Source organism: Pelobates fuscus, chromosome 2, assembly GCF_036172605.1.
Source record: "Pelobates fuscus isolate aPelFus1 chromosome 2, aPelFus1.pri, whole genome shotgun sequence".
NCBI lineage: Eukaryota > Metazoa > Chordata > Amphibia > Anura > Pelobatidae > Pelobates > Pelobates fuscus.
This window is the reverse complement of record NC_086318.1, coordinates 22,524,586-22,544,133: the sequence shown is the minus strand read 5'-3', so window position 1 is coordinate 22,544,133 and position 19,548 is coordinate 22,524,586. Positions and strand designations below refer to the sequence as shown.

At 48.7% G+C, this 19,548-nt stretch overlaps 1 protein-coding gene across 1 annotated transcript in view; it reads right to left on the bottom strand.

Moving 5' to 3' along the window:
• Positions 1 to 18,031, bottom strand: part of EXTL3 (exostosin like glycosyltransferase 3) — a 74,331-nt gene extending 56,300 nt beyond the window's left edge. Inside the window, exons 1-2 of the mRNA XM_063442003.1 lie at positions 17,956 to 18,031; positions 7,576 to 10,169 (exon numbers count right to left, since the gene is read on the bottom strand). Coding sequence (XP_063298073.1) covers positions 7,576 to 9,723 — 2,148 coding nt within the window. The 5' untranslated portion in view covers positions 9,724 to 10,169; positions 17,956 to 18,031. The remainder of the gene's footprint in view (positions 1 to 7,575; positions 10,170 to 17,955) is intronic.
• Positions 18,032 to 19,548: the final 1,517 nt, after the last annotated feature.

Here is a 19,548-nt window from a genome sequence, read left to right as displayed (position 1 = left end):
CTTTTTCCCCAACGCCGAGCCGGTCGTCCCGCCCCACATCTGTGGCTGAGATCAACAAGCTTGATTATCTCAACCAATCCAATGCTTTCCTATAGGAAAGTATTGGGAAGCTATTGGGCATGAATGCAAAATGCGGCGCCAATCAGCATATCATCAATGTATCTCCATGGTGAAAACTCAGCGCCTCCATGCAGAGCGTGGTGACGATGAATGTTGGAACTGCACACAGTGCTGCACTGAGAAAGTAAGCACTTGAGTGGCTGTCTGAGTGACTGCAACTAGATGTATCACTAGGCAGCAATGTAAACACTGCCTTTTCTCTGTAAAGGCAATGTTTCCATTGAAAAGCCTGCGGGGACAGATTATAGACACCAGAAGCACTACATGAATCTGTAGTCGTCCTGATGACTATGGTGTCCCTTTAACAATGGTTGTTTTTTTTGGGGGGTTAAAAATAAAGCTTTGGAAGATTAGACAAATCCTGGCTCCTAACTTCTTTTAGCTGGCTCATAGATTCAAAGCAAGTGTGTCAAGCCTTTGTGTAATATGTTGGCGCTATATAGAGGCTGATAATACTATAGGAAGAGACTTGTATGAATAGACACAACGAAATTAAGCTATAGGGACCAGAACAACTACATTAAACTGTAGAGGTTCTGGTGACTACAGTGTCCCTTAAAAACAACTGTCCCCTAACTTTTTTAGCTGGCTCCTAGATTCCAAACAAATTTGTTAAGCACTGAGTTAAAATAACACAAAGTGGAGATATTTTTGTCAGTGCTTAGAATATTTTCACCCTATTAAAAAGCAGACTCCTTGGATATCAGATAAAATAGAAGTCATTATGTAACTTTTATATTTGTGTGTAGCCGCCACACCAACTCTACAGTGTCATAAAGGCCCTATTGCGCTTCCATGTTTAAGAACAGTTTCCCAACTCACGTTTGGTCCATCTGGTACCAATTACAGCCTCCTCTGGAGCCAGGAGCTCGGTTAGCTCCACCATGCTGCCCTACACTGCCAGGCTTGCCAGCTGCAGAGAATGTAGCAGTGGTGACTGGGTCAAAGCATTCTTAATCAGTTTGTGGGAGTGTGACAGTGCAGTCCAGGCATCATAACCACTACAATGGGCTGTAACAGTTATGGTGCTTGGATACAATGAAAATATTTGAAAAAATGTAAATGTTATTTAAAGAGCTGGATATACAAAAAGGCTTTTGTTTGTTTTCATTATGCGAATCATTGAATGGATGATATTATTGTATCTGCATCATTGCATACAACAGTGAGAGCAAATCACACGCTGTATTACTGGAGTTAATACAGCGGATGTAAAGGTCTCTGAGAAGAGTCATGCCAGTGCTCCTGACTCACACTGCATAGCTCAGACCTGCTGCAACATGGATGCATTGGAAGCAAAACGAAGAGTGAGTCACAGGAGGCCAGAAGCATTGCACAAAGCAAATGTCCATTCCTAAAATAGACCTGGTCAGGATACCGAAAACACATACTGAGAAAATGGCACTTGTGGTTTCAGTTTAGGGTTTTCCACTACTATGAGTGACAAAAGATGAACTTTCCCACTTTATCTTACATCTATAGCGACAGAGGACTGGTAATGGTGGTGGACAGTTAAAGGAAACACGCATATAGAGGAAACACATGCACACACATAGATACATATATACACAAGAAAGTAAAGATTGTTTTGTCTCTTGTAAGAGCAGATTTCTGTCATAAGAACAGAGCTAGAAGCAACTTCTGCCACGCATCCTGCTTTTTCCTTTCAGGTGTTGAGAGACAGCAGAAGGGAATGAACATCTTCTTGCAAATGGCACCTGACTGCAAGATCATCATCTATCTTAGATCCAGGGCTAACATGATCTTCAACAGACACCTCCCTGTCCCAGTTGTACTCTCGTGCATGCTTAAGACTACACTGGAGACACGAGTTGCTGGCAACATCTTCTGAAGTCTGAGTCAACATGGTATCTGCAAGGAGAGAGGGCATGCATATCTACATTCAACCGCTCCTTCCAAGGAATCACAGAAGTGGCAATGTCACCCATAATTGACAGTGTCACTTTAAGAACAGTGACAGTCAATGCAGTCACAACAATCAAGCTCGGCATAGTTAATAAGTTATTGTGGAATAGGAATGCACCGAAATGAAAATTCTGGTCCGAAACCGAAAATTCAGGATGCCCTTGTTTGAAAACCGAAACCGAAAATGACATTAAATTAGTTATTTTCAATAATTTTCATATTTTATTAGACGTTTTAATGAATTTAATGAATCCAATATGAAAAACTTCCCTTCTCTTTTAGTGGTCCCCCTTGCCCCAGTGTTCCTTTTCCCTTCCCTGTACCTTCGTGCCCCTCCCCCCCTCCCAAGTGTTCCTCTCCCCTCTTTTTTTTGTGTTCTCTCTACCCCTCCATCCGCGTCCCATAGTTTTCTCACTCCCCCCCCTTCCCAGAGTGTTCTCTCCCCCCTCTTCCCCGTCCCATAGTGTTCTCTCCCCCCATCCGCGTCCCATAGTGTTCTCTCCCCCCCATCCGCGTCCCATTGTTCTCTCTCCCCCCCTTCCCATTGTTCTCTCCCCCCTTTACCGTCCCAGAGTTCTCTCTCCCCCCCTTCCCCGTCCCATAGAGTTCTCTCTCCCCCCCTTCCCCGTGCCATAGAGTTCTCTCTCCCCCCCTTCCCCGTCCCATAGTGTTCTCTCTCCCCCCCTTCCCCGTCCCATAGTGTTCTCTCTCTCCCCCCCATTCCCCGTCCCATAGTGTTCTCTCTCTCCCCCCCATTCCCCGTCCCATAGTGTTCTCTCTCCCCCCATTCCCCGTCCCATAGTGTTCTCTCTCCCCCCCTTCCCCGTCCCATAGTGTTCTCTCTCCCCCCTCCCCATAGTGTTCTCTCTCCCTCCCCATCCACGTCCCATAGTGTTCTCTCTCCCTCCCCATCCACGTCCCATAGTGTTCTCTCTCCCTCCCCATCCACGTCCCATAGTGTTCTCTCTCCCTCCCCATCCCATAGTGTTCTCTCTCCCTCCCCATCCCATAGTGTTCTCTCTCCCTCCCCATCCCATAGTGTTCTCTCTCCCTCCCCATCCCATAGTGTTCTCTCTCCCTCCCCATCCCATAGTGTTCTCTCTCCCTCCCCATCCCATAGTGTTCTCTCTCCCTCCCCATCCCATAGTGTTCTCTCTCCCTCCCCATCCCATAGTGTTCTCTCTCCCTCCCCGTCCCATAGTGCTCTCTCCCCCCTTCCCCGTCCCATAGTGTTCTCTCTCCCCCCTTCCCCGTCCCATAGTGTTCTCTCTCCCTCCCCATCCACGTCCCATAGTGTTCTCTCTCCCTCCCCATCCGCGTCCCATAGTGTTCTCTCTCCCTCCCCATCCGCGTCCCATAGTGTTCTCTCTCCCTCCCCATCCGCGTCCCATAGTGTTCTCTCTCCCTCCCCATCCGCGTCCCATAGTGTTCTCTCTCCCTCCCCATCCGCGTCCCATAGTGTTCTCTCTCCCTCCCCATCCGCGTCCCATAGTGTTCTCTCTCCCTCCCCATCCGCGTCCCATAGTGTTCTCTCTCCCTCCCCATCCCATAGTTTTCTCTCTCCCCCCCTTCCCCATCCCATAGTGTTCTCTCTCCCTCCCCATCCGCGTCCCATAGTTTTCTCTCTCCCCCCTTCCCCATCCCATAGTGTTCTCTCTCCCTCCCCATCCGCGTCCCATAGTTTTCTCTCTCCCCCCCCCTTCCCCGTCCCATAGTGTTTTTGTGGCAAATTTGACCAGTTTTCGGCCGAAATGAGATAGGCCCATTTTTGGCTGAAAATTTTGGTGCATCCCTAAATATAATGCTTATTTAGTATCAATAATTCTATGGAGCACTGCTGTTAAAAGGTCAGGACACCATGTCATGTTTAAATGGGACACGCCACTGCCCAAATAAAAAAAATCTACTGTTTAGTAGATCTACCACAAATGAAACCTTGCAAGGCAGGTGCTCTGGGCAATTGCTGCCTCTTAAGTTTAGCTCCACTGAGCTTACCAACCAAGAAGTAACAGGACCGGGTGTCTGACGACCAGGGGGTGCAATGAGGTTAATTTATAAAAGGGTCAATTTCTATTGAAATCTTTTTGTAAAACAAAAAATGAACAAAAACAAAACAAAACCACCAAGCAAGCTAAAATGTTTTTGGGGTATGGAGTGTCCCTTTAAGTACCACACAGACTATCACTGATCTTTAGTGGGTTAAATAGGTCATAAAAGAAATAATTAAGACCTCCAGGAAGACAAGGTGTGGCCTGTCATCAAAGAGTAATTCAAACATAAAATATCCTGTCCTACTAGGTTGTAAAACCATATGGTCACAGGTTTCCAAGTACCAGCATGGGGGTGAAAAATGAACAATACGAAAACAGCTAACATCATGCTCATGGCTACATGTGCACAGAAAATGTGTAACCGGAGCATAGTTTGAATATTTAGGCTGTAAACTTTCTATGCCTGGAAGGGGTTAAGTGATCCAGGAAGTATGTTGAAGTCTAATTTACCCAAGGGGTTATATATTGATGCATTCCTAATATCACAGGAGTCCCAGAAAATGATTTCTGAGTTTACAACCAGCCTAAATAAAGAGTTTGTGAAAGGTCATGACAAACATTCCTTACTCAAACAATACATTATGGACAAAAACCCAATTTCTGTTGGCCACAGATTTTACAAACAGTTTAGTGCTCATAAGTATGTTACTGCTCTTAATGTTTGGAAAAGAGGATTTTTTTTTTATAGTTACATTAGATGTAAAGGAGAGCACCATAATCACTACAGCTGATTGAAGTGGTTATTGTGCCATAAGTCTGTGGTTGCTGACCCAAGTGTTTTTGTAATCAAATCTTTGGAGTGGTTTAACAAGAACTCTAAATCTCTAGGGGTGCGGAAATAAAAAAAAAATCTACTTGCCCAAGACACTAAACTGGTAGCTCAATCTACGTGTCCTGACACAAGATCTCAAATTTGAAAGTTTGGTAAACCTTATTTAGATCTGGACATTGCTAAACTCAGAATTTACCCAAAATTTAATCCAAATGGAAAAACTGAGGGAACAATAGCTGATCTGGTAAAGTTATCCATCTATACCATAACAGGCTATTTTTCTCGCCCTCTGTCCTCCCCATAGTGCGTGGTGGTGGCTAGGTTTAATGACAGGGTGTGCTGGCTGTGTGGTATTCTATTTTGCTGCCCTCTTGCTCTCTTAGCTTAGCTATATTTCTTGGTGGTCAAATTGGGTCTGGACCACTGGGAGGAGCACTGTGAAATAGCTCCCTTGCAGTTTGGCACTCAGTGAGTCTGAGTACATACTAGATGCATCACTTATCTATAACTGCCGGAGGTCTAGATCTTGTACTCCCAAGCCCTGTCGCTTGCCCACAGCAGGGACAAAGACCGAAAAAAACTGTATGCCTGGTAATACATGTCCTGAGCATCAAGCCATAAAAATTCCACATCCCTTATCTCTACAGCAGCCAAAGAAACCATACTCAAAATGTGGAAACTATACGTATGCATTTTCGTTTGCAAATTTGCCCGGACTGGACAACAATGATAGGTAGAGAGAGATGGAGGTAGGTTTGCCTCAGTTTCTTATGTTAAGAAAAATCTTATTGCATCCATTTTAGGACATTATTGGATCAACAGCACAAAACATTAATAAAAAGATTGCCCTTAAACCAAAGTCTCTTTTTCATCCCAAATAGTTGTCTGAGAATCCTTTATGGGTTGTTTTTATTCAAACCGCTCTAAAAGCAAGGGGGTGAGGGTAGGGGAGGAGCAGTGACAGATATGCAGGATAGTTTTCCAGCAGGAGTGGTAGAGACCAGTACAGTAGAAGGGATTTTATAAAAGAAATACATTAATGTGTACTTTTTGGGATAGGAAGCGTGGTAATTTGCTTTTAGTTCCCGTCAAAATCTGTGTTTATACACTGCTGTGCACTTTACTAAGAATCAGCAGAAATAAACATTCCATTACAGAAAACTTTACCCAATGTTTTTCGCAAAATGTATTTTGTCAACAATGAGAAGGAGAAATCCCCCTGTGAATACACATGGCTGTCTATGTGTGTGTTAGTGTAAAATATCTGAAAGCCATAGGGTAGATTTGTAGCAGTTACCGTGACCTGCAAGGAAAGCTGGGATTTTAAAAACCTGACATGATCAACGTAGCACCAATGAACCTCAAAGCTGTTGGGGAATTGAAAGCAATAAAGGTCGTAAAAATAGCTTGCGATACTGCTCGTGCCAGTTTGGGTTTAGGGTGGTTCCATATTGGGTTAATTGCAAGCTACATATACACAAAAAGTTCTGAAGTGCAAACAAATCCAACCAACAAAGAAGATATTTTGCTTTAAAGTACAATAACCTCTAATCCACACCATTCACTCCACCACCACAAAATGACACCATACGAAATGTAACAGAGGTTCTACCAAAGCCACCATGTTCATGTTTCTCAGGGTTGGTACGGGGAATTTTACTGTCCTAGACAAAATTCCACTTTCCCACCCCCTCACGTATACCACATATCCCTCCAATCTCTTCCCACATTTTTGGCAGAGGGAGAAACTAAAAAAAAATAAAAAAGATTCTCTCCTTTATCCAAGGGTTTTTGTTACCGGCATCTTTCTACAATCGTGTTTTCAATCTATTTTCTGCTATTTCTCCGCTAGTCTCTCAGTCCCACTCTCCTAACAAGCATGTTCCACTGTCACTCCACCCTGTTGCACATGCCTGGGAGGAAGTACCTTTGTATGTGGGGATTGATGTATTTAAAAGGAACTCTCTGGGCACTGTAACAATTTCATCTGAAGGTATGGTGTGAGGAGGTCCCTGGCACTGGCTAACCTTCAAATGGTTTAACCTTAAAGTCTTAAGTCCAGCACTGGTCAGCTCTGCCTCACAAACTGTGTTGCAATCCAAGACTTCAAACATGAATTCTCAGAAAGGGGCAGAGCTTCACAAAACTGTGTGAGAAAAATATGTATGTTCTCACTGTGTTTTATGAATTTGGAGATACTGATAGTCTGAGAGCCTATTAGCATAACCCCTGTATGAAGCCTCAGACTGCAATGGGGGGCAGAGCTAACCAGCACAGGGCTGAATACATTGGGGTTCAATCATTTGTTAACTGTTTAAGCCCGTGAAGGTAAGCAGGAACCAGAAAGCTCTTGGTACTATAACTTTATTCCAATTAAATTTATGGTGCCCAAAATGTACCTTTAAAAAACAAAAACTTTTTTTTTTTTTTTTTTAGAACAGGGTTATCAGTTAAAGAAATCTGCAGGTTTCCCTCACAAACATTAGAAAATTGAGAATGCAATAGCCGAATACACAAATAATTATGTCACAAATTAGACATTGTGGGTGACGTGAACAATATATAAACATTTTACAATATCAGGTTGTTAACTAATGCATAAAGTTATTACAAGCAACAGCTTGCTTAAGATTTAAAAAAAAAAATGCATTAGCATAACATAACATAGTATATACATACACTTCTAAAGAGGTTTTAGGAACTTACCACTATGGGTACTCCAATGTCGGGCCACAGCAAATCTTCAGATGGCAGCTTTGGGGAGTTCCAAACTACTACAACCTTATTTAAGTATGGGAGACCATTTAATCTCTCCAAGGAGTTCATTAGTACTTCCTCACGCTCATATGTTAACATAACCACGGTGAACTGTTCCCTAGGTACATTTCCACCAAGTGCAGCTTGGAACTCTTTCCCAGAACCCCCAGCACCACCACCAATAGGTCGAAATCCAGTTCCAGAACCCAGGAACTTTGCTTCAGACGGCAAAAGAGGGTCAAATGGTGTGTGAGGAAAGAGATGGAAAGGACCAGGTGCAGTATTCCAGTTTCTGTAGATATCTGTTGCAGTTAGCGTAAAGTTACGCAGATATTTAGGAGATGCATAAGGTGGTTCTGTTTCAACTGGACCCAAATCCAAGTCCCCGTTGTCTGCCATATTTGGATCTGTACCTGCGGCTTTTCCTGACCTGTGAGGAATCTCCACAGCTGGCTCTTCTTTAATGGGAGCAGCTGGAATTTGGATGCGAGTCCTTATGGTGGCCAAGATCGTATTAAAAACAGTGTCAGAGGTGGAAAAATAGGTCTCCCACAAGAAACGTCCTTGTCTCCTCATTGAGAGAAGGTCGTTATCTGAAATGCTCCGTAAGAGAAAATGTACTTCTGTGATACGTGGTTTTGGAATTATTAACACTGCCTCATTCCACCTAATCATATCATGATAGGGTAGCTGTACTTGTTCACCTAGGATGACTGGTATGGCGCCAACCTCAAGAGCCTCAAACAGTCTCATGGCACTGCCAGCAGAAATAATAAGGTGGGAATCCCCTGGTGTAATAATCAGTGCAAAAGTGGATTGCTTCAGTAGCTCTAATCTATCTTCCCTTTCCCCACAAAGAGCCCACTCAGTGGGCAGACTTGCTTTAGGTTGGTTTTTACAGGTAAACTCAACCATGACAAAATCCAACTTACTGTCCTGGACAGCTTTAAGAGTGGTAATAATGCGGTCATCATAGTCTGCTGGTGCATTGCCCTCTATCTCTTCCTCAAACGAACGGGCCTCCTGCAAACTAGATCGGAGAGATTCAATTTTCTCTCCTTGAAAACTGAACAGGTACTTCCTTTTCACTGGTACCTGGGATGGTATTTCTAGAAAGTTTGGTTCAGACATTGCATGGACTAAGGGTGACACCACAATATCAAAACCAGGTCGATACTGTACATCGTAAAAGGTGGACTGGGCAATCATGGCACGCCCCGTGCTGACATTATAAAGATAGTTTTGGGTTTCAGATTTTCTGGATAAATTAATAATTAGATGGTTGCGGCCATCAGTTCTCCAATACGGTAGAGAGTGCAACTGTTGCTCCAGGTCAGTAGCTTTTGGCATCATTGGCTCCTGCATTTCTCCCAGTAAAACTACATATATACAAGCAATATTTGCATTTTCGGTCACGTACACATTAGTTCTGACACTCGCCTCCAAGGCTTGTTTAATTAAAGGATCCACGAAGTTCCCAAAAGGATATTTGTCGCTATTGTAGACAAAAACGGGAAACCCGGATGTAAGAGGACAACGAGAGTAATCAAAACAATTATGCAGCCGGCAGTTCCTTTTAGACTTTGGCAATGGTATGTTAGCTTCATCTTTTTCCGGCAAAAGCCGAATTGGTAATGAAAGCTTTGGCTGATTTTGTGCCATCAGTTCTTTGTATGAATGCTCTGTCTGACTGATGACATTCTTTAGTTGAAGGAGGTCTTGTTTTGCATTCTCAATACTTTTTTTACATGCTTCAATTTTTAGATTTAACTTTGCGATCTCACTGTTAAGTTCCTGCCGCTTTGCCTCCAGCTGAAGCAGCTCTTCACTCACTGACTCTCGGATGCGACAAAGGTCCTGAACATGCTTAACTTCACAGAGTTCATTAACCGTACGTGGAACAAACATTTTCTTACCTGCGTCATCAGCATCGTCAATGGTGGTGAGGTAATAGTGGGCAATTAGTGGGAAGAAGACCAGGATGATGAACAATGTGAAGCTGAGCCAAGAAAGTCTTATCCTACTGGACCACCGTAACATCCAGGGCTGGCCACCATTTCCCAAACCCCCATTTCGCAGCATGGTATACCCACTCATGAGTCTAATGGTGGTCCCCAAGCAATCACGTTGGATCAGTAGCCATGCCAAAAAAAATTTGGATTTATAAACTCAGAAAAAGTAATTACTTTGTTTGGTTAATAGCGAACCAATAAAATGGAAATTTCATTTTTCTTTCTGGAAAAACCCACAAAGGAACAAGTTTACTTTAAAAATATGAATAAAGAGTACAAACATCCATATGTAAGTCAGTTTTATCCAAAACGTAATATAAAAGTTGAGTTGTCCAGGTGAAAAGAACTAGCCGGTAGTGGAGTGACTCCCAGTGAGAAGACCTCTTCCTCTGTGCTTGACATTATAAAGTATGTGTTAGTGAATTCTGTGGTAAACATCCATCGTGTGACTTAGAACGATTGGAAAACAGAGGTAGACGTCAGTTTCTATGGTGATTACTTGACTGTCCGGTAAGCAACAGCTTTCCATAACTAAAAAGGAAACAAATATTAGGTACAACATAAACAAGAGTGGGAAGCCATAAATATGTAATATTAAATAAATGCTGCCTAGAAGTCAAGGTTTGTGTCATTAAAGGGACATTTTATCTAATTAAGTGGTCTGGGTGCAGTGTCACTGTCCCCCTAAACCTGAATACATGCAATAGCAGGGCTAAGACTACCTCTAGTGACTGTCTACCAGAAAGCCACTAGAGGCACTTCCTGCTGTTTCACAGAGTGAACGTGAGATGACCACGAAATGACATCGGAGGAGGTAAAGAGAGTGCAAAGTGACCTCAGCGTTAGAATAAGGCAAGTAAAAAAAAAAAGCTGTTTTTCTTTTTAACACTTTCATTGATGGGGAAGGGGTCAGAGGGACACAGAGCTTTTCAGCAAGCTGAAGAGCTTTAGGGGTCTGGATTGTCCCTTTAAGTTTTGATGAGTGGAACTATTAAAAAAGCTGATATCACAGCTGGTATCAGCTTATTCAATCCCAATACACAGTTTTAAGAAAGGGGCTGTGTGCAGGCATCTTGCAAGCCATAAAGAACACATATTGAGATATAACAGTCCTAAACAGAATTGTGTATGACTTGCTCATTATTTTGACCATGCTCTCATGCTAGAAATCTCATGTCCCCTTTCATGCCAAGGGGCCCCCTTTGAAACAGTCTACTTGTTAAAAAAAAAAAATGCAACTGTACGGAAATGCTAAATTAAAATGTATTATTTTTACTACTTCTCTGTATTTCCAAGTCTTCGAAATTCGATCTATACAATATTTTAAATCTCTGCAACATAAAGAAGATAGCAGCAGGAGTCTGAGTCACATAAAGCATATCTGATCTTTTTATGCAACCTACTTTCATTTCTCAGAACAACAATAACAATGTCCTTTTAAAAGTAGAGCGTTATATAGCTTAATTTTTTTTACCTGGGTAAAAACCAAGGTCAGGCTATATAATGCTTAGAACATGTTCCATTGAGATTGCCTATAATTAGAAGGAGCCATGATATTACATAGCAATTCTTCCTAAGGACTCCTGCATCATTTCAGACTGCATAGCTTGGCATGGCATTTTATTTGTATGTTGCTTTGAAGCATTCAGTTGCTTTCCTGTGATGTTAGTCCTCTGTTTCATTTATACTAAATTATATAAAGTGGTTGGAATCAGGCAAGGACTACAAAGCAATTTACATGCTATACTACGGAAATCAAATTAGCCTTCAGCTGCAGATGATGACGGTGATAACGGACCTCAATGTCCATCTGAAATATATTTTTGTAGAGGGATATAAAAATGTCCATATGTCCTTCTGTTCTTGAAACATGTGACTTACCTCTTTTGAAAAAGGGGTCACAAGCATGTCTAATCTACAGATATGGAAAATGGTAATGCATTTTTTTTTCAGAAGTCTGTCATATTTAGAACCCCTAAAAAAAACAGTGATATAAGCTCATTTTGGGAAGAGGGTGGTCACTGTTGTGTGTGATGTTTCACATCACTGCCACAGGTAGGTTACTACCAAAAAAAGTATAACGCTGTTCAAATGCAGTGTAAAATCATTTGGTTTCAGGTAATTTCAATTAATAGGGTCACCTCTGTCTGTTCCTTTCACAGTGCCCGTGTCCCCCCACTTCTCCCTTCACGGTGCTTGTTGTGCCTCTCCCCACTCCTCTGAGTGTGTCAGTGTCCCCCCCCCCCCCATCTCTCTCTTTGCAGTTCCCGTGTCACCCTCTCCTCTCCCTTTTTATGTGCCCATGTTCCCCTCTTCTCTCCCCTCACAGTGCCACGGGGCCCTTTCTTCTCACTTCACAGTGCCCGTGTCCCCCTCTCTCTATTCTCCTCTCACGGTGCCCGTGTCCCCCTCTCTCTATTCTCCTCTCACGGTGCCCGTGTCCCCCTCTCTCTATTCTCCTCTCACGGTGCCCGTGTCCCCCCTCTCTCTATTCTCCTTTCACGGTGCCCGTGTCCCCCCTCTCTCTATTCTCCTCTCACGGTGCCCGTGTCCCCCCTCTCTCTATTCTCCTCTCACGGTGCCCGTGTCCCCCCTCTCTCTATTCTCCTCTCACGGTGCCCGTGTCCCCCCTCTCTCTATTCTCCTCTCACGGTGCCCGTGTCCCCCCTCTCTCTATTCTCCTCTCACGGTGCCCGTGTCCCCCCCTCTCTCTATTCTCCTCTCACGGTGCCCGTGTCCCCCCCTCTCTCTATTCTCCTCTCACGGTGCCCGTGTCCCCCCCTCTCTCTATTCTCCTCTCACGGTGCCCGTGTCCCCCCCCTCTCTCTATTCTCCTCTCACGGTGCCCGTGTCCCCCCTCTCTCTATTCTCCTCTCACGGTGCCCGTGTCCCCCCCTCTCTCTATTCTCCTCTCACGGTGCCCGTGTCCCCCCCTCTCTCTATTCTCCTCTCACGGTGCCCGTGTCCCCCCCTCTCTCTATTCTCCTCTCACGGTGCCCGTGTCCCCCCCTCTCTCTATTCTCCTCTCACGGTGCCCGTGTCCCCCCCTCTCTCTATTCTCCTCTCACGGTGCCCGTGTCCCCCCCCTCTCTCTATTCTCCTCTCACGGTGCCCGTGTCCCCCCCTCTCTCTATTCTCCTCTCACGGTGCCCGTGTCCCCCCTCTCTCTATTCTCCTCTCACGGTGCCCGTGTCCCCCCCTCTCTCTATTCTCCTCTCACGGTGCCCGTGTCCCCCCCTCTCTCTATTCTCCTCTCACGGTGCCCGTGTCCCCCCTCTCTCTATTCTCCTCTCACGGTGCCCGTGTCCCCCCCTCTCTCTATTCTCCTCTCACGGTGCCCGTGTCCCCCCCTCTCTCTATTCTCCTCTCACGGTGCCCGTGTCCCCCCCTCTCTCTATTCTCCTCTCACGGTGCCCGTGTCCCCCCCTCTCTCTATTCTCCTCTCACGGTGCCCGTGTCCCCCCCTCTCTCTATTCTCCTCTCACGGTGCCCGTGTCCCCCCCTCTCTCTATTCTCCTCTCACGGTGCCCGTGTCCCCCCCTCTCTCTATTCTCCTCTCACGGTGCCCGTGTCCCCCCTCTCTCTATTCTCCTCTCACGGTGCCCGTGTCCCCCCTCTCTCTATTCTCCTCTCACAGTGCCCGTGTCCCCCCTCTCTATACTCCTCTCACGGTGCCCGTGTCCCCCTCTCTCTATTCTCCTCTCACGGTGCCCGTGTCTCCCCTCCCCTCACGGTGCCCGTGTCTCCCCCTCACTCTCTATTCTCCCCTCACGGTGCCCGTGTCCCCCCCCTCACTCTCTATTCTCCCCTCACGGTGCCCGTGTCCCCCCCCTCACTCTCTATTCTCCCCTCACGGTGCCCGTGTCCCCCCCTCTCTCTATTCTCCCCTCACGGTGCCCGTGTCCCCCCCTCTCTCTCTATTCTTCCCTCACGGTGCCCGTGTGTCCCCCCCCCTCTCTATTCTTCCCTCACGGTGCCCGTGTTCCCCACTCCTCTCTCTATTCTCCCCTCACGGTGCCCGTGTGCCCCCTCTCTCTATTCTCCCCTCACGATGCCTGTGTGCCCCCCCTCTCTATTCTCCCCTCACGGTGCCCGTGTGCCCCCCCCCTCTGTATTCTCCCTTCACGGTGCCCGTGTGCCGCCCCCTCTCTCTATTCTACCCTCACGGTGCCCGTGTGCCCCCCTCACGGTGCCCGTGTGCCCCCCTCTCTCTATTCTCCCCTCACGGTAGCCGTGTGCCCCCGCTCTATTGTCCCCTCAAGGTGCTCGTGTCCCCCCCCCCTCTCTCGGTGCCCGTGCCCCCCTCTCTCTATTCCCCTCTCACGGTGCCCGTGTCCCCCTCTCTCTATTCTCCTCTCACTGTGCCCGTGTGCCCCCTCTTTCTATTCTCCTCTCACAGTGCCCGTGTCTCCCCCCCCCTCTACTCTCCCCTCGCGGTGCCCGTGTCTCCCCCCCCCTCTCTACTCTCCCCTCATGGTGCCCGTGTCTCCCCCCCCCCTCTCTACTCTCCCCTCATGGTGCCCGTGTCCCCCCCCCCTATTCTCCCCTCATGGTGCCCGTGTCCCCCCCCCTCTCTATTCTCCCCCCGGTCCCCTCTCTCTCTATTCTCCCCCCAGTCCCCTCTCTCTCTCTATTCTCCCCCCCAGTCCCCTCTCTCTCTCTCTATTCTCCCCCCCGGTCCCCCTCTCTCTCTCTCTATTCTCCCCCCCGGTCCCCCTCTCTCTCTCTATTCTCCCCCCCCGGTCCCCCTCTCTCTCTCTCTATTCTCCCCCTCTCTCTCTCTCTATTCTCCCCCCCCGGTCCCCCTCTCTCTCTCTCTATTCTCCCCCCCCGGTCCCCCTCTCTCTCTATTCTCCCCCCCGGCCCCCTATCTCTCTCTATTCTCCCCCCCGGCCCCCTATCTCTCTCTATTCTCCCCCCCGGCCCCCTCTCTTTCTCTATTCTCCCCCCCCGGCCCCCCCTCTCTCTCTATTCTCCCCCCCGGCCCCCTCTCTCTCTCTATTCTCCCCCCCGGCCCCCTCTCTCTCTCTATTCTCCCCCCCGGCCCCCTCTCTCTCTCTATTCTCCCCCCCGGCCCCCTCTCTCTCTCTATTCTCCCCCCCGGCCCCCTCTCTCTCTCTATTCTCCCCCCGGTCCCCCTCTCTCTCTATTCTTCCCCCGGTCCCTCTCTCTCTCTCTATTCTCCCCCCGGTCCCCTCTCTCTCTCTCTCTATTCTCCCCCCGGTCCCCTCTCTCTCTCTCTCTATTCTCCCCCCGGTCCCCTCTCTCTCTATTCTCCCCCCGGTCCCCTCTCTCTCTATTCTCCCCCCAGTCCCCTCTCTCTCTCTCTCTATTCTCCCCCCGGTCCCTCTCTTTCTATTCACCCCCCCAGTCCCTCTCTCTCTCTATTCCCCCCCCCCCGGTTCCCCCTCTCTCTCTATTCCCCCCCGGTTCCCCTCTCTCTCTATTCCCCCCCCCGGTTCCCCTCTCTCTCTATTCCCCCCCCCGGTTCCCCTCTCTCTCTATTCTCCCCCCCGGTTCCCCTCTCTCTCTATTCCCCCCCCCCGGTTCCCCTCTCTCTCTATTCTCCCCCCCGGTTCCCCTCTCTCTCTATTCCCCCCCCCGGTTCCCCTCTCTCTCTATTCTCCCCCCCCCCCCGGTCCCCCTCTCTCTCTATTCTCCCCCCCCGGCCCCCTCTCTCTCTCTATTCTCCCCCCCGGCCCCCTCTCTCTCTCTATTCTCCCCCCCGGTCCCCTCTCTCTCTCTCTATTCTCCCCCCCGGCCCCCTCTCTCTCTCTATTCTCCCCCCCCCCCGGTTCCCCTCTCTCTCTCTATTCTCCCCCCGGTCCCCTCTCTCTCTCTCTCTCTCTATTCTCCCCCCGGTCCCCTCTCTCTCTATTCTCCCCCCCCCGGTTCCCCTCTCTCTCTATTCTCCCCCCCCCCCCCCGGTTCCCCTCTCTCTCTATTCTCCCCCCCCGGTTCCCCTCTCTCTCTATTCTCCCCCCCTGGTTCCCCTCTCTCTCTATTCTCCCCCCCTGGTTCCCCTCTCTCTCTATTCTCCCCCCCTGGTTCCCCTCTCTCTCTATTCTCCCCCCCTGGTTCCCCTCTCTCTCTATTCTCCCCCCCTGGTTCCCCTCTCTCTCTATTCTCCCCCCCTGGTTCCCCTCTCTCTCTATTCTCCCCCCCTGGTTCCCCTCTCTCTCTCTCTATTCTCCCCCCGGTCCCCTCTCTCTCTCACTATTCTCCCCCCGGTCCCCTCTCTCTCTCACTCTATTCTCCCCCCGGTTCCCTCTCTCTATTCTCCCCCCGGTTCCCTCTCTCTATTCTCCCCCCGGTTCCCTCTCTCTATTCTCCCCCCGGTTCCCTCTCTCTATTCTCCCCCCGGTTCCTCTCTCTATTCTCCCCCCGTCCCCTCTCTCTATTCTCCCCCCGGTTCCCTCTCTCTATTCTCCCCCCGTCCCCTCTCTCTATTCTCCCCCCGTCCCCTCTCTCTATTCTCCCCCCGTCCCCTCTCTCTATTCTCCCCCCGTCCCCTCTCTCTATTCTCCCCCCGTCCCCTCTCTCTATTCTCCCCCCGTCCCCTCTCTCTATTCCCCTCTCTCTATTCTCCCCCCGTCCCCTCTCTCTATTCTCCCCCCGTCGCCTCTCTCTCTATATTCTCCCCCCGGTTCCCTCTCTCTCTATATTCTCCCCCCGGTTCCCACTCTCTCTATATTCTCCCCCCGGTTCCCACTCTCTCTATATTCTCCCCCCGGTTCCCACTCTCTCTATTCCCCCCCGGTTCCCTCTCTCTCTATTCTCCCCCGGTTCCCCCTCTCTCTCTATTCTCCCCCTGGTTCCCCTCTCTCTCTATTCTCCCCCTGGTTCCCCTCTCTCTCTATTCTCCCCCTGGTTCCCCTCTCTCTCTATTCTCCCCCTGGTTCCCCTCTCTCTCTATTCTCCCCCTGGTTCCCCTCTCTCTCTATTCTCCCCCTGGTTCCCCCCTCTCTCTCTATTCTCCCCCTGGTTCCCCTCTCTCTCTCTATTCTCCCCCTGGTTCCCCTCTCTCTCTATTCTCCCCCTGGTTCCCCTCTCTCTCTCTATTCTCCCCCTGGTTCCCCTCTCTCTCTATTCTCCCCCTGGTTCCCCTCTCTCTCTATTCTCCCCCTGGTTCCCCTCTCTCTCTATTCTCCCCCTGGTTCCCCTCTCTCTCTATTCTCCCCCTGGTTCCCCTCTCTCTCTATTCTCCCCCTGGTTCCCCTCTCTCTCTATTCTCCCCCTGGTTCCCCTCTCTCTCTATTCTCCCCCTGGTTCCCCTCTCTCTCTATTCTCCCCCTGGTTCCCCTCTCTCTCTATTCTCCCCCTGGTTCCCCTCTCTCTCTATTCTCCCCCTGGTTCCCCTCTCTCTCTATTCTCCCCCTGGTTCCCCTCTCTCTCTATTCTCCCCCTGGTTCCCCTCTCTCTCTATTCTCCCCCTGGTTCCCCTCTCTCTCTATTCTCCCCCTGGTTCCCCTCTCTCTCTATTCTCCCCCTGGTTCCCCTCTCTCTCTATTCTCCCCCTGGTTCCCCTCTCTCTCTATTCTCCCCCTGGTTCCCCTCTCTATTCTCCCCCTGGTTCCCCTCTCTCTCTATTCTCCCCCTTGTTCCCCTCTCTATTCTCCCCCTGGTTCCCCTCTCTCTCTATTCTCCCCCTGGTTCCCCTCTCTCTCTATTCTCCCCCTGGTTCCCCTCTCTCTCTATTCTCCCCCCCGGTTCCCTCTCTCTCTATTCCCCCCCGGTTCCCTCTCTCTCTATTCTCCCCCCGGTCCCCTCTCTCTCTCCATTCTCCCCCCCCCCCCCCCCGGTTCCCTCTCTCTCCATTCTCCCCCCCCCCCCCCGGTTCCCTCTCTCTCTCCATTCTCCCCCCCCCCCCCCGGTTCCCTCTCTCTCTCCATTCTCCCCCCCCCCCCCGGTTCCCTCTCTCTCTCCATTCTCCCCCCCCCCCCCCCCGGTTCCCTCTCTCTCTATTCTCCCCCCGGTCCCCCTCTCTCTCGGTTCCCCCTCTCTCTCGGTCCCCCCGGTCCCTCTCTCTCAAGGTTCACCCGGTCCCTCTCTCTCTCGGTTCACCCGGTCCCCCTCTCTCTCTATTCTCCCCCCGGTCCCTCTCTCTCTCGGTTCCCCCCGGTCCCTCTCTCTCTCTCGGTTCCCCCCGGTCCCTCTCTCTCAAGGTTCACCCGGTCCCCCTCTCTCTCTATTCTCCCCCCGGTCCCTCTCTCTCTCGGTTCCCCCCGGTCCCTCTCTCTCTCTCGGTTCCCCCCGGTCCCTCTCTGTCTCGGTTCCCCCCGGTCCCCCTCTCTCCCGGTTCCCGGTGTCTGCTTACCGAGCTCGCCGTCCGCTCCTGACCGAGAGAAACTGTCTGCGCGAGACTCCGCCCCCTCCCCGGCCGCGCGTTCCCGAAACCTCGCGAGAATCTTGCCGCGTGCCCGCGTTACGGGTGGGAGGGGGCGAGGAAGGAGCTCGGAAACCGCGCGAGACTTCCTGCTCTGTGTTAGTGTGTTACCATGGAGACTGGAGAGCTGTAACCCCTGACTGCCCGGTGCCAGTTACTGCACATGGGGATCAGTGGGGAGAGCAGACACACAGCGTGTTTATTAAACTAGATTATAAATCAAACACACTGTGATATCAAACTAACTTTATAAAACAAACACACTGTGATATTAAACTAACTTTATAAAACAAACACACTGTGATATTAAACTAACTTTATAAAACAAACACACTGTGATATTAAACTAACTTTATAAAACAAACACACTGTGATATTAAACTAACTTTATAAAACAAACACACTGTGATATTAAACTAACTTTATAAAACAAACACACTGTGATATTAAACTAGATTTATAAAACAAACACACTGTTATATTAAACTAGTTTCTAAAACAAACACACTGTGATATTAAACTAACTTTATAAAACAAACACACTGTGATATTAAACTAACTTTAAGTTAGAGAGAGTGACTCCCTCATAGAAAATAGAGACAAGGAAATTCCCTAATAGAGCATGGGGAGACAGCAACTCCCTCACAAGAGAAGGTGACTCCCTTACAGAGTACAGAGACAGCTTCTCCCTCAAGAGACATGGGGAGAAGTGACTCTTTTGCAAACAGTGAGAAGAGAGAGCATGGTTCCCTGGCTGTGACTCCTCCATCGAGGAGTGTATGGCCATGGGGAAAAACTGGTTGTCCTCTGCAGAATGCCATTATACAAGTGAAGAGGAATTGTTGTCAGAGCAGATCAGGTGGGGTATACTGAACATATTGGCAATATGGTAAAAAGTTGCCATTGTGCAAAAGCAGAATAACTGCAACATACTCATCCATTTTGCCAAGTTAATAATAGTACATATTCCATAAATACAGTAGGAATCATACCACTTTTTATGTTCCCCACAACGTGTGGGCCAGATTAACGTATAGGCTAACACGGTTTTGCAAACATGGCAACAGGCCCAAGCTACCCGACATTTTGTTTTGTTTTTTCTTATCTGCGGCTGCTATTAATTGGTGGGTGTATTATCACAGAGTGTGGTCAGGGAATTGCTGATGCCCTACCTGCCCTGGGCAGAGTATTACACATAACACCTAAAGTATCAAATTAATTGTATCTGTTAATATACTAATCTGTGTTTAATCTGGGTTTATATTGACAACTGATGGGATGGAAATGTGCCTTAGGTCCATTGCACATGGAACCTTCTTGCCCCGCGTCACACAGGATAGATTCTCTGGACAAGTCTGACCACGTACACCCTGACCCTAGTGTATGTCTCAGTGTTTCAGCTTGCTTGTAAAGATGGAATTTATATACTTGAAATTTCAGGATTATAATGCACGAGAAAAAGATTTTATAAACGGCTGCAAATTTTAGCTGCAGATGGCGTCATGTACATGCACAAATTCAAAT